Below are 13,166 nucleotides of genomic sequence, written 5' to 3'. Positions count from 1 at the left end.
CATACATTGAAGATCTTGTAACGAGAATCAGATTGATGGAGACATCAAGTAATAACTAAGGAGTCATTTAATTGTTGACATTTCCAAGGATTGATTTTGTGATGGGAGGATTGTGATCAGTCACAACTAAATTGGCCATTATGCATCTTTTTTGTCTTCTAACTAAAATCCATACCAAGATTCGAATTTATGCATTGGCAGTAACTTTCTAGCTTGAAATCCTTTCATTAGAATGTAATAAAATGAATATAGCGATACAAATACATTTCTCGAGTTTGTTCCGTGCAGGGCCAACGACCGCCACGGGCATCTGGACGGCGAGCTGAAAGGCCTCCAGGCGTCCCTCAGGGAGCTGGAAGCCTTCCTCAAGTGGCTCCAGGAGGCTGAGGCCACAGTCAACATGCTTGCTGACGCTTCCCAGAGGGAGGACTTGTCACAAGACACGGTCCGCGTCAAAGAGCTCAGACGACAGCTGGAGGTAAGAGACTTGTCGAGACAAGGCACGTGCACGTGCGGCAGCGCACAGGTGGGAGCTATTATCGTGGTGTCGTCCTCCATTATCGCCGAGGTGCACCCACACGCGTGCCGACATGAGGTCATGTTAGGGGGCGTTTGAACACGTGTGCGCATTGAGCAAGGCTCATTTATTCCTGCATTTGAGTCATGCTTGTGAACCCATTTGATGCTATTTGACTTTTGTATTTAAATCAATATCCAAATAGATTTTAAGTCTGCTAACCTAATGCTAAAAAACATCTAGGTTACAGCGTTCGCTGGTAATAATGATAATGATAATAATAATAATAGATTTCATGTTAGGGTGCCTTTCTGACACTCAAGATCACCTTACATAGAGTAAAATAATAAAATCGGGAGATAGTATAAAATCCAATACCCTTTCTACTAAATCGTTCAAATCCCCAAATTAGAATGACATCCATCCCTACGGCGCGTTTGTAAATGTCTTGCCGCGATCGGCTGTCGCAAAAGCAGGACTTGTTTTTTGCCCCCTGACATATCGTCTTAATTAAAGCCACGTCGTCTCTCTTTCTATCTCTGCTGCGCTTGAGATTGATGGATGGCGTTCAAGTGGGAAGTCATTCGGAGGAATTGGAAAGTAGCGGAAAACGTTTTTTTTTTTTATATGAACACATTTACGAGCTTTGTCAAAGCACACGAAACATACGATACCATCGACCGTCTTAACAATAAGCGAGGCAACAAAAGAGTCTGTTGTAATCTCCTGTGAGTCAATAGTGTGCTTTGACTCAAATGGCATCTGTGGCACGTTAAAGTCTCTTCTTCCTCAAAGTTTAGCGTAATCCCCCCGACCACTGTCTGTGTGTGTAATAGTTACAAAAGCAAATATTTGCCTTGATGCCACTGAATGGTTCCGATGGAAATTGGAGCATTTTACTGATTATTTTGTAATTTTACTTATTGGTGTGCCTCATTTCACATACTTTTGACTTTTTCTCTCACGGTCGCAATTTTCAGCTGCACTTCAAAGCAGCGAGCCGCTCTTACGCAACGTCTCTCGGGGTCAGGAGCGTCACGGCGCCTCACTGCACTGCCCGCAGAAAGGAATGTTACGGCAATTATCCCGCTGTAGAGGTGCTGAAAATAGGACAGTTGGAGCACGCCGACTCGGTTCCTTTTCTTTTCATTTACAAGCCGCCCTCGATAGGATTCAGACTTTATATTTATTATGACTCTTTTCATATTTTTTAACTTTTCCTTGTAATTTATGACATTACTATTTTGTAATGTATCTCCCATTTCTAAACGGGGAGTTTTGTGTTTCACGTGGGAGCGCTTTGACAGTGCCAGGCAGACTGCCATCGGGGACTTTGGCTTCCAGGAAGCTCTCTCTAACTCCTCCTCCTTTGCTCGGGTGTTGACAATCATGCGTGTTATTACTCATTGGCTCTCTCCTCTCCCTTGATGTAGCCGGAGCACAAAGGAGGCGCTACCTGCTGCCCCCCCTCCTCGCTCCATCTCACAGCTGTCCTCGTCTCTCCAACAGGGATCAGCGAACGTTTTGTCCTACTTGTCACTTTTAAAAAAATTCTTATGTGCGCCTCAGCCGATTTGCTAACGTCGTCATGGATGGGAAAGTCAGTCTCCGGTTAGTGTGTGATGAAAAGAAGAGCCACGCTGAGCTCAGCGTGCACGTGAGTGAGTAAGCGAGGGAGCGAGCGAGTGCGTGCGTGCGGATCCCGTCGGCTGGGCTCGGGTCCGGCAGGCTTCTAAAGGGAGACGGCGGATGGCAACGGCATGAGCGGGCTAGAGCAGTGATAGCATGCGGACCGGTGCCAGGCTGCTGCAGACTTGTAGCAGTCCTAAAATGATGGCCATGGTCCGGACCTCCCTCCAGAAAGTGGTGGTCTTCCTACATAGGCTCCAGAGGATGGCAATCAGCTCGCCACGCTACCAGAAACTCTGCAAGGTACGTGCAAGGGAGCGCAGGGAGAGTTTTTTGCTGATGATTCGGTGTGGGAAAGTCGTTTTAACTTTGCGTCTTTGTTGTCGTTGTGGTGGTGTGTGAGGAGATTTTTTTCTGGTTTTAAGATCGTCAAGTTAGTGGCTCTGACAGTTTGCTTTCGGATTCAGTGTTTTCTCCACCTGGTGTGAACTTTTGTCTAAAGCTGTTGGTTGGAATTTTTGAATGAATTCTCATAATATTGTAGCATACCTTTATTGTCGTAGTATTCTACATTTTTTGGAACTCGAGCTTTTCTGCATAATTTTTCTGGATATGATCAGTTCTTCGGACTATATGACATATTGATCATCTTTTAATTTAGGTGAAGAGGCAAACTTTTAGTTCAGTTCTTTGTCTTGTTGTTGGTCAGAAAAAAGAAAATTTGACAGCAGAAAATAATATTTTTTGATTGCAGTGCTTACTTACCTCCAGGGTGTGCATACTTTTCCATGCCTGCTGTAAAGCCAAAATGGCACCCCGGAAGCTTTCTTGTGAGCAAAAGGCTAGCGTAGGGTGACGTAATGCGCCACAGCTGGTTGTCAGCTGGGTCTTTTTCATCACAAAGGGATTGGCCAATGTGGACGGGAGGGAAATAAATGCATCACAAGCGTTTGTAATGGCTTGCCAGCTTCAATCAAAGCAACATGTGACAGTCCAGCCTAAACCAGTCTTAATCCATAAATCCGGCACTCCTCAGCGCGCCAAAGTGGACAGTTTGCTTTCACATTGACCTTTTTTTTTTTGGTGGTACTATTGTGTGTTTACTTACATTCATCGTTTTCTTCTTCTTACGGTTCAATTTACTTTAGCCGGTGGAACAAATTCAAGTTCCGCTGTGCTATTATTTTTGAGCTAGACAACTGAAGAGACCCTGGCCATGAAGGGCTATCAATCATTCTGCACTCAATTAGCACCCATCGGGTGCTTCGGCCTCCTCTCGGCAGACAGATTCTGCCGTGCCGGACGTGTCGCGTCGCACTGTTCTCCCAGGGGGCGCTCACTCGCCCGTTAGCCCGTTGCCCTTCCGCTTGATGGATTTGAACGGGGCTAAGCCTCCCGCAATGCTGTTTTATTGATGTCCGTACTTTTTTCTTTCTATCACGATTTGTAATTTAGTTCGTTCACTTGCTTAGCTCAAAGGTCTGCGCGAATGTTTGTTAGCCTGTTTGACGTTCAAACGGCCCAATCGGAAAAAATAACAGATTTTAGATCGGGTTTCTAAATCGTGCTTCAACAGGGGGAATGAGAGCATATGGAGACGGAGCTGGCAGGGTAATGAGGGTAGCAGGGTAACCCTCCTGAGGAGAGTGACGGAGGAGAACCCTCCAGCCAATTTTTAGGAGCACGGCCGCCCTCAAACGCACACACACACACGCACACGCACACACACACACACACACACACACACACACACACACACACACACGCGGAGATAAAACAAGCCACCAGGGCCTCGCGATGAACCAACCAGGCGTGCCGCTCTTCGAGTCTCGACCAATAAACTCCTGCTGACCTAAACACGGAGACAAGACAGGTGAAAAACAATCGAAAGCTGTGTGATAAAGTAAGCCTCACATTTGAGATTAGACGGGGATGACCAGGATCGATAAATCCATGTCTGTTTGTTTATCTTCTAAAGTTGACGGAGCTCACGTTCAGAGCAATGGATTGCGGATTTTATTTTTCATTCATGCCCGACAAATTTCCTGCAAATGTGCTTTGGAGGCAAAGAAGCCTTTTGTAACCTTTTGCTGAGACTATTAGGGAAGTTTGAGTGAATGTGAATCAAATGAGGTCCCCCAGGCCACTGGAACCCAGGGTCAATAAATTCAATAGAACAGCAGGGGATCTAGAATAGAACCCTGTGGAACACAATATAACAAGTGAGCCAGACTGGGATAAAAAAATAAATAATCCTTCTTGTCTGTATGTTTGTTTAATTTTGTGTAAATAGAGAATATCATCAATGTTTAATACTCAGTTGTTGTTCATTTATCTTTTATAAGGTTTAAATAACTTTTTGTTTAATGATCAGTGGAAAAAAAATGTCTCACTCCCAGGCATCAGATAAACCAATAAGCCTAATGTTATTAGACGCACCAAGTAGTCCATAAAGCTGGCTGTGTTTGTGGCTTTTTCTTCTTCCCAACACATATTGAGCCCGCTAATGCCTCTGTGTGTGATTTGCCATGGATTTGTCTTGTGCACTCCCAGTTCCATTAGACGCGCTCAGGCCGGATGCAACGCGAGGCCAAAGATGCTTTTGCCCCGTCTGCTTTATCGCCCCGTGCACTTTATGATGCCGCAAAGCAAGCGAGCGAGTACGCAGAAAAGGCTCCAGACAGAATAAGGCAGCACTTTGTTTCTCGGAACAACACTTTTGACAGGGGAATAACTCACAGAGGCTTGCTAGCTGTAAAACAACTTGAGAGCAACTTCATTTTTGACAATGGAAGTTTTTTTTTTGGGTCAATATTGCTAATAAAAAAGGGAAAGGGAAATCATTTTCTAAATAAATCAAAATATATATACATAAATACTGTATTGCACAGCTCAAAATTCTTTGTTACATAGTGGTAAATATTACTTAAAAGTATTTTTCTGTCACCAGACTATGTTTATGCTGCCCAGAATTTTAAGCCCTCCACACTGTAAGGGAGAAAGTCACACTGACCTGGAGTGAGGCGCTCCGATGTCTAATTTACCTTGTCAGCGTGAAGCCTTTTTGACCTTCAGCCGTTTTCTCCCCTCTCTGTGGTTACCTTGCTTGTTTGCCAAAAGATGTCACGTCGGGCTTGATGTGAATGTACCACATAGAACGATTTCTTTCCCCTCTCAGTGTATTGCTTTTTTATTCAACTCTATTACCGATGAATGTGTCAAGCAAGCACACATGCACAATTTCAAGTCGATAGCTTGACTCTTTCGTGCCTCGATTTATTTTAAATCATCTTAAAGTTGTGTAATTTATGTGGTCACACATTAAATTCAATGTACGCCAGTCATAAGCGTGCTAGCCTCTGCGTGCCTTTTAGAGGTAAGTCTGGCGGCAGTTGTGCAAATGTTTTCTGATGCTCGATGACAGTAGATTAAAGATAAAGCGGGTTATATATAGTCTGTAATCCCCGGCGGCGAACAGCTGGCCGGTGGGGCCTCACAGAAGCAGCACGCAGCAGCGGCAGGGAGGGGAGGGGACGGATCGGTGATTTGAAATTTGCAAAACATGTTTAAAGATTAGAAGTGAGACATGAAGACGAGCCTTGTTTAAGTGAGGATCACAAGTCGCGCATTCAAAGCGCGGCCGCTCGCCCCATGCCATCGTGGAGCATTGCGTCACGTGACCGGAGGGAAAATGGCAAGATGGTGGGAGCTGATGTAATGTCATTGCACATGAAGGAGAGTTGTTGGCAGTGGTAGGAATACAAATACAGTAGTGCCCGCTTGGAACACAGATTATGTCTTCCCGACAAAATGAATAAAAATGTTGAAATATTTTTATTAAGAAGAATAACACTCTATATTATTGGACTTTATTAAAACTTAAGGTATTACATTGTACAGTTATAAATGTTTAGATGGACACTCTTGTCCGGTCTAAAATTGCTTCTATTTAGTTTTGTTCGTTTGAATGCTCTAATTTGATGTCGCTAATTAGATGCGAGCCGTCTCCCCCGACTCGTCGCAAACTTCATTTGGCCGGTCAAAATGTCTAAACGCCGACGTGTAAGTCACGTTGTCACCTCAGAGGTTATTTTGGGTGTTGACATCATCGACCTGAAATCGGAGTCTCCGTGAGAGTGTGTCGGAGTCAGCTTTATTGTCAATTCCTTCATGCCAAGACACACAAAGAAATGTCATGTTTTCTGTGTTTGCCCTGAGGTTGGTTGATCTTTGTGGTAGTTCATCAAGCTCTAATTTTGGATTGATGTTTTCCTGTTCCCAGAGAGAGGCCATTAATTACTGCTAATCACTCTGGGAAACACACATGGGCGTTGACCAGCACACACGCGCATGCACACACTGTATTTCGTCATAGTGGTAAACTCCGTTACAAACCAAAACAGCAGCACCTAGAACAGATGTTGCATGCGCTTTTGACCATGACTAGCAGGGATCCAGATGTACAGACACACTCTTGGCTGACATATCATGTGTCCTCCTTTCCATTCTGTCTCGCTCTATTTATAGCTGGTGTCAGGCTCCGCCCCAATCAGACAGTAGCCCGGCGACTAAATGATTGACAGGTCAATGCGAGCGGCCGTCCTTCTTCCTGTTAACCTTCTTCCTCTGGCGTCACCTTTGTGCGACTGCTTTGTTGTAGTGCGATGGGCACACACGCTTCTTATGATGCTTCCGTGTTAAAGGTTTTCTCATGTCATACGTGGAACACTGCGTACCAAGCAGAGGTCCTGTGTTTGTGTGCGTGTGTGTGAGTGAATGATTGAGCATGTGCAAATCTGTGTGTGTGACTGTGTGTGTGCACGTGCTTGCGTATCACTGCTATCTGGCTGACAAACACGCGTCGCTGATGCCGGTTGCCATGACGGTGTCACTGCCAGCCCGCTGGCAAGAGGAAATGGAAACGAAAAGAATGACGATGGAATGAGAAACACACACACACACACAGATGCCCAGGTAATTTGATCACAGATAAAAATCCTAAAGATCCTTGCTGCCCTTAGTCTCCTCTTAGATTCGTAACGTAAGAAAAAGTCCCCACAAGTGACATTCCTGTATAAGATTCTTGATAAACTTGTAAGTGTAAAAGTATTCCAAGGCCACTTAAGTGAACAACAGTCAAGATTTTGTCCTTTATGATGTCAGTCAAGCTTTAAAAAGGAGGCGGCTGCCAAAAGTGGCATTTCAAGATGGCTGCTCTGTCATCGGCTGACATGCGAAGGGCTGCAATTATGACAAAGCTGGCTCACGTTTAACCCAGCTACATTAGCCTAATTGTATCTACTTACTTAAAAAAAAGACACAGTTGACTTCCTTTAAAGACTCCTCTTCGACCAAATTCCCAGATTGATGCCCAGAATATGCCCGCTTTCACCTTTCTGATTGGAACGAATGACGCCGAACTGCTGATGATATAGAAATAGACCGCATAGAGTGAGCTGTATATGCGCTCCTCATAAGTCACCTCCTGTCGAAGCTAAGCTCCCCAAAGACTCCCGCTCGCTTCCTGCTGCACTTACCTTTCCCTCCGTATGAAAATGTGTATAAATTTATATTTGTATCAAAAGTACCGTAATTTTCTGACTATAAGTCGCACCGGAGTATAAGTCGCACCAGCCATAAAATGCCCAAAAAAGTGAAAAAAAACATATATATGAGAGTATAAGTCTCATTTTGGGAGACAATTTATTCGACAAAAAGTGGAAGAGCTCCATAGAATAGGACCGGGCGTGCGTAAAAGCCATGACCGAGCCCCATCCACCGTCCTCGGACAGCCACCCGGCCGAGCGCCGGCGCCCGACTTCAATCCACGGAAGTGAAAGAGTGCTCCGTCGAGCAGCAGTGCGACGTCGCGTCAGCAGCGCGGCGGTTGTTTACATAAAGGACAAAGATCGACTCGTCCAGGGACGGTGGATGGGGCTCGGACAATGCTTTTACGCACGCCCGGTCCTACTCTACCGAGCTGTCTTTCACCTCCGTGGATGGAAGTCGAGGGCCGGCGCTCAGCCGGGTGGCTGTCCGAGGACGGTGGATGGGGCTCGGTCATAGCTTTTACGCACGCCCGGTCCTATTCTATAGAGCTCTCTTTCACTTCCGTGGCTGGAAGTCCACGCCGCCACACGCCTGTAAGTTTGTTTTGTTAAATAAAGAGCCGTTTACCAAACCCACGTCTTTCCTTGAACTTTTTTAACGCTACAATATAGTTATATACTAGATCTGTGGAATAACGACGAGGCATCGCGACGCTGTGTCAGCAGCGCGGCGGTTGTTTACATAAAGGACAAAGATTGACTCGACGAGCTGCTGCTGACGCGACGTCGCGCTGCTGTCGTCACTTGAAATTCAAATTACAGTAATCCCTTGCTACATTGCGGTTTGTTCATCGCGGTTTCTCTTTTTTTTTTTTTTGAAAATTTTTGAAAAACATATATACCGTTTTTTTCCATGTATAGTGCGCCCCCATGTATAGTACGCACCCCTAACAATGGCATGCTGATGCTGGAAAAAAGCTTGTACCCATGTATAATACGCACCCAATTTTTATGAATTTTTTTTAATTTTTTTTTAATTTTTTTTTTTTTTTTTAAGTCCCAAAGATCGTCACACACGCAGGGAGGCAATGGGTCCCATTTTTAAAGTCTTTGGTATGGTCTTAACTAGGCTGGATGTCATTTTTTTTGTTGGCGTTGATTTCTCCGACTGCCCCTAAACGCACCACCGCGCTCCGTGCGCACACGGCGGCTCTGTATGGGAGAGACGTTGAAGAGGAATAAAAACACCCTTGGAAACCAAAACTTGCCCCTCGTCGTGACTCGGAGCCGCAACAAATGTTTCGGATTTGTGTAGGGTACATTGTGGCAGACGGCAAACTAGCAGGTGATCGAGCGAGCGTCTGATACAAGAGCATTGCGGTCGTATGGAGCGTGTTTGAAATGAACAGCAGAGACGAAAGGAACAAGGCAAAGTGTTGTGAAATAAAATATTACCTGTAATACGCATTTTGTTATTTGCTGATTGAAACTGCTAATTAAACTGTGAATTGAAACTAATAGGTGGAGAACTGAACTCTCGCTCTTTATATAGCTGACGTGTCTTGCGCAACCGTTCTGCGCATCTGTAATGGCGGCCTCCGTATGACGTCCGGTCCGCGATGGAGATTAAAAAACAAACAATATTTGACAATAACACACCATCGAGGATTGCACCATCGCATCAAACGATGTGTCGTCAATTATGAATTTTACTAAGTGTGTTGGGCAGGATGGCTGAATGCGATGCGCGATTGACAACAAACAAGAAGAAAGGTGAGTTTTATTTCGGGGGAGATTTGTCATGTCTCGTCCCCAGTTTTGCTATGTGTCTAGGTTGCCATAGTTTCTGTTCGTGTCACCCCGCTCTTCCTGTGTCACCTCAATCGATGTAACGTGTTTTGTATTTAAGTCCTGTCTGCCCCTCGCTCACCGTTGGATCATTGCATGTGTTACTGTCATTCTGTTCCTGTCTTTGGTAATGTCACCCTGTCTTTTTGTTCCACGACTTTGTCGGTCAGTCCTGTTGTTGGTTTTGTTGTACCATGACTTTATTTAAAAAAAAAAAAAAAAAAACAAATTAAAAAAAAAAAATTTTTTTTTTTTTTCTTTGTACCCATGTATAATACGCACCCCAGATTTTAGGACAATAAATTAGTAAAATATTGCGCACTATACACGGAAAAAAACGGTAAGTCGCTCCTGAGTATAAGTCACCCCCCCACCCAAACTATGAAAAAAAACGCGACTTATAGTCCGAAAATCACGGTATATAGTAGGGGTGTAAATCGCGGGTTTTGTCACGATACGATATCATATCGATACAAAGAACTACGATACGATATTTGCCGATATCTTAAAGCCTGCTGCGATTCATTCACGATATATCACGATATTCGATATTTTCTTTTTTTAAATAAAATATATAGAACAATATCCTGATTTATAACAATTCATACGCAAAATCAACAAGGTACTGCAAACTCTTTATTTAGGAAATTAAGAGTATTGTAGTATACAAAGTGCTTATTTTAACACTGAACTTTGATGTCGTGTTTTTTCTTGAAATATAAATATAGAGATTTGTGGTCCCTGAATATTTGATCACCGCATGGCAGGATTTACAAACTGCACGTGTCTTGTCCGTTGAGCCATCTTCTCTTTGGAATCCAAAGTGCTTCCAAACGAATGACTTGAAGCCTAAAGGAGAGCAAATTTCCTCGTCTTTTTGGACACTAGCCATAGCACCAGCCCAGGAGCCGCGTACTAGTTGTCGACTCCCCTTTCACGTGCCTGCTCTGCTCACAACACAACAACGGCGCGCAATGCTCCCGGAAAGAGGAAGCAAGCAACAATGAACTGGATTTCAAAATAAAGTCGCGTCTAATGTCAGAGGTCAAACACGGCGATATAAATCGATGTTTACGTTTAGCATCGATGCCAATAAATCGTAGAGCATTATATCGATTAATCGATGTGTCTCGATGAATCGTTAAACCCCTATTATATAGCATTAGTTATTGTTATAGGAAAAGCCGCATCGCCTACTTTAGGGGTCAATAATATAGACAGGTTGACTTATACACACTCGGAAGTTAGGATGGTAAACGTCTCCAACCTGCAGCATGAGCTAGATTCTTCAAAGCAGGTAATTATATTTCATTATTTTCGTAGCCTCATTCTGGGTTGAATCACGGAGGCCGCCGTTGCCACCAGAGGGGCCGGCTCAGTCGATCAGGCTTCATTAAAGAGCAAAAATATGATCCGCGGCGACGCGCTATTAATAAAAAGTACACCGAGCAATGCTTTTCAGAGACAACTCAGCTCCAATTGCTCGTCGGTTTGTGCGATCGGCGCCCAAAAATTAATTAAATCCGTCTGAATGCGAGAGAACTTCTATCAGTCATCGCGTGGAAGAAAAAAAGTACTTAGAGCGGAGCTTTCCATTTTTCCTGGCAAATCCTCAAGATGATCGTTAAACTTTGATCCATGTCAATGGCACAGGAAATTCTTTTTATATCTACATGTTGCCCCACATTTTTGTTCATTGTCTGTTCAAGACTTACCGTTTTTTTCCATGTATAATGCGCCCCCATGTATAATACGCACCCAAATATTTTTATTTTATTTTTTTTTAAGTCCCAATGATCGTCACACACGCATCTGGGTGTGGTGAAATTTGTCCTCTGCATTTGACCCATCCCCGTGTGATTTTGATACATCCCCTGGGGGAGAAGGGAGCAGTGAGCAGCAGCGGCGCCGCACTCGGGAATCATTTGGTGATCTAACCCCCCAATTCCAACCCTTAATGCTGAGTGCCAAGCAGGGAGGCAATGGGTCCCATTTTTATAGTCTTTGGTATGGTCTTAACTAGGCTGGATGTATTTATTTTGTTGGCATTGATTTCTCCGACTGCCCGTAAAGGCACCACCGCGATCAGTTCGGTTAAAATGAAAAGAGGAAAGTGACGTGCGGACATGTGAAAAAGGCGGCTCTGTATAGGAGAGAAGTTGAAGAGGAATAAAAACACCCTTGGAAACCAAAACTTGCCCCTCGTCATGACTCGGAGCCGCAACAAATGTTTCAGATTTGTGTAGGGTACATTGTGACAGCAAACGAGCAGGTGATCGAGCAAGCGTCTGATACGGGAGCATTGCGTTCGTATGGAGCATGTTTGAAGTGAACAGCAGAGACGAAAGAAACAAGGCAAAGTGTTGTGAAATAAAATATTACCTGTTATACGCATTTTGTTATTTGCTGATTGTATTAAACCAGGGGTCCCCAAACATTTTCCTGTGAGGGCCACATAACTTTTCCCTTCTCTGATGGGGGGCCGGTGTCAGTTTGTAACAGAAAAAGTGTGACGATCGTAGGGGAGCTTAAAAAATTTATTGTTTTCCAGAAAGCCACACATAACCAAATAACGGTTATTTAATAACCCTTTCCAGGTTCTTTACAGAAAAAAAGTCAGGAAACAAATAATAACACTATTAATGAAATAAATAATAACTAAATAACCCTCTCTGAGTTCTTCACAGAAAAAACAGGAAATAAATAATAACAAAATAACTCTCTCTGGGTTCTTCATAGAAAAAAAAAGCCATGGAACATTAACTTTCTGTTGTGCCATGCACAATCTTAGATAAAAGTTCAGCACAGTTGTCAGAGCAGAATCTCTCTGACACATATGAGCTGTCTCTTAAAGTTCTCGTGTTCCTTCCTTATAATCCTTTTGTAGGTTCCAGTAGGCTTGTAGACACCGCTGTCTTTTTTTGTTAAAGTTTGCTAGTGCGTCATAGTCTGGAGTAAAATTTGTTGTGGCAATTCTTAGGCGAGCTCCGAGGTGTTGGTCCGTTTACCTCGATCTGTGACGGGTTGATGTTGATGTTCATGTGGCTGAACGTCACGTCGCGTACGTCGAGCCAAATTGGCCACTCTCTTTTAAACGCTCGGCACTGTGTCCACCTTGCTTTTCCTTGGCCGACACATTTTAATGGAAGGATTCCAGGGGAACGTTTGTGGGTGGCTTTAGCGCAAAACTGCATCTGAAAGCTCAGCGCGCGAATTACAAGAATCCTGTCGTCACAGCCTACGCTCTAAATTCGGGACTGATACAAATAGAGCGCGAGTGCGCCTTGTCCGTACTACTGAGTACGTACACGCACTTGTGAGTGTGCACCGAGCTTTCTGACACGGCTTCCGGTAGTAAATGCGCAGGCGAGCGCTTCCCCATCTACTGGGGAAACGCAGTCATTGCAGGCAAAATGACCAAAAAAAAAGTTTAATAATACAATTTGTTCAGGGTTGGCGGGCCGGATTAAACGGTCCCGTGGGCCATATTCGGCCCGCGGGCCGTAGTTTGGTGACCACTGTATTAAACTATCACATTCATTGTCAGTCAAGAAGAGAAGAGGACTATTCGCATCGGATCCATAGTGCGCATGCGCAGTGATACTGCCTCCGTATGACGTCCA

General features: G+C 44.3%; 1 protein-coding gene across 13 annotated transcripts in view; it reads left to right on the top strand.

Annotated features, from left to right (window-relative positions):
- The window catches only part of utrn (utrophin), an 85,152-nt gene that overhangs the window by 27,957 nt on the left and 44,029 nt on the right, over nucleotides 1–13,166 (top strand). For 12 of the 13 annotated variants that reach the window (XM_061270586.1, XM_061270596.1, XM_061270585.1 and 9 more), the window contains one exon: nucleotides 289–478. In XM_061270586.1, the coding sequence (XP_061126570.1) occupies nucleotides 289–478 (190 nt within the window). Of the gene's footprint in view, nucleotides 1–288; nucleotides 479–1,762; nucleotides 2,450–13,166 lie in introns of those variants that run through there. The other variant, XM_061270594.1, reaches the window with a different exon arrangement.

Source organism: Syngnathus typhle, linkage group LG22 (genome assembly GCF_033458585.1).
Source record: "Syngnathus typhle isolate RoL2023-S1 ecotype Sweden linkage group LG22, RoL_Styp_1.0, whole genome shotgun sequence".
Taxonomy (NCBI): domain Eukaryota; kingdom Metazoa; phylum Chordata; class Actinopteri; order Syngnathiformes; family Syngnathidae; genus Syngnathus; species Syngnathus typhle.
The sequence above is the reverse complement of the archived record's forward strand: the minus strand, read 5'-3'. Positions and strand labels throughout refer to the sequence as shown.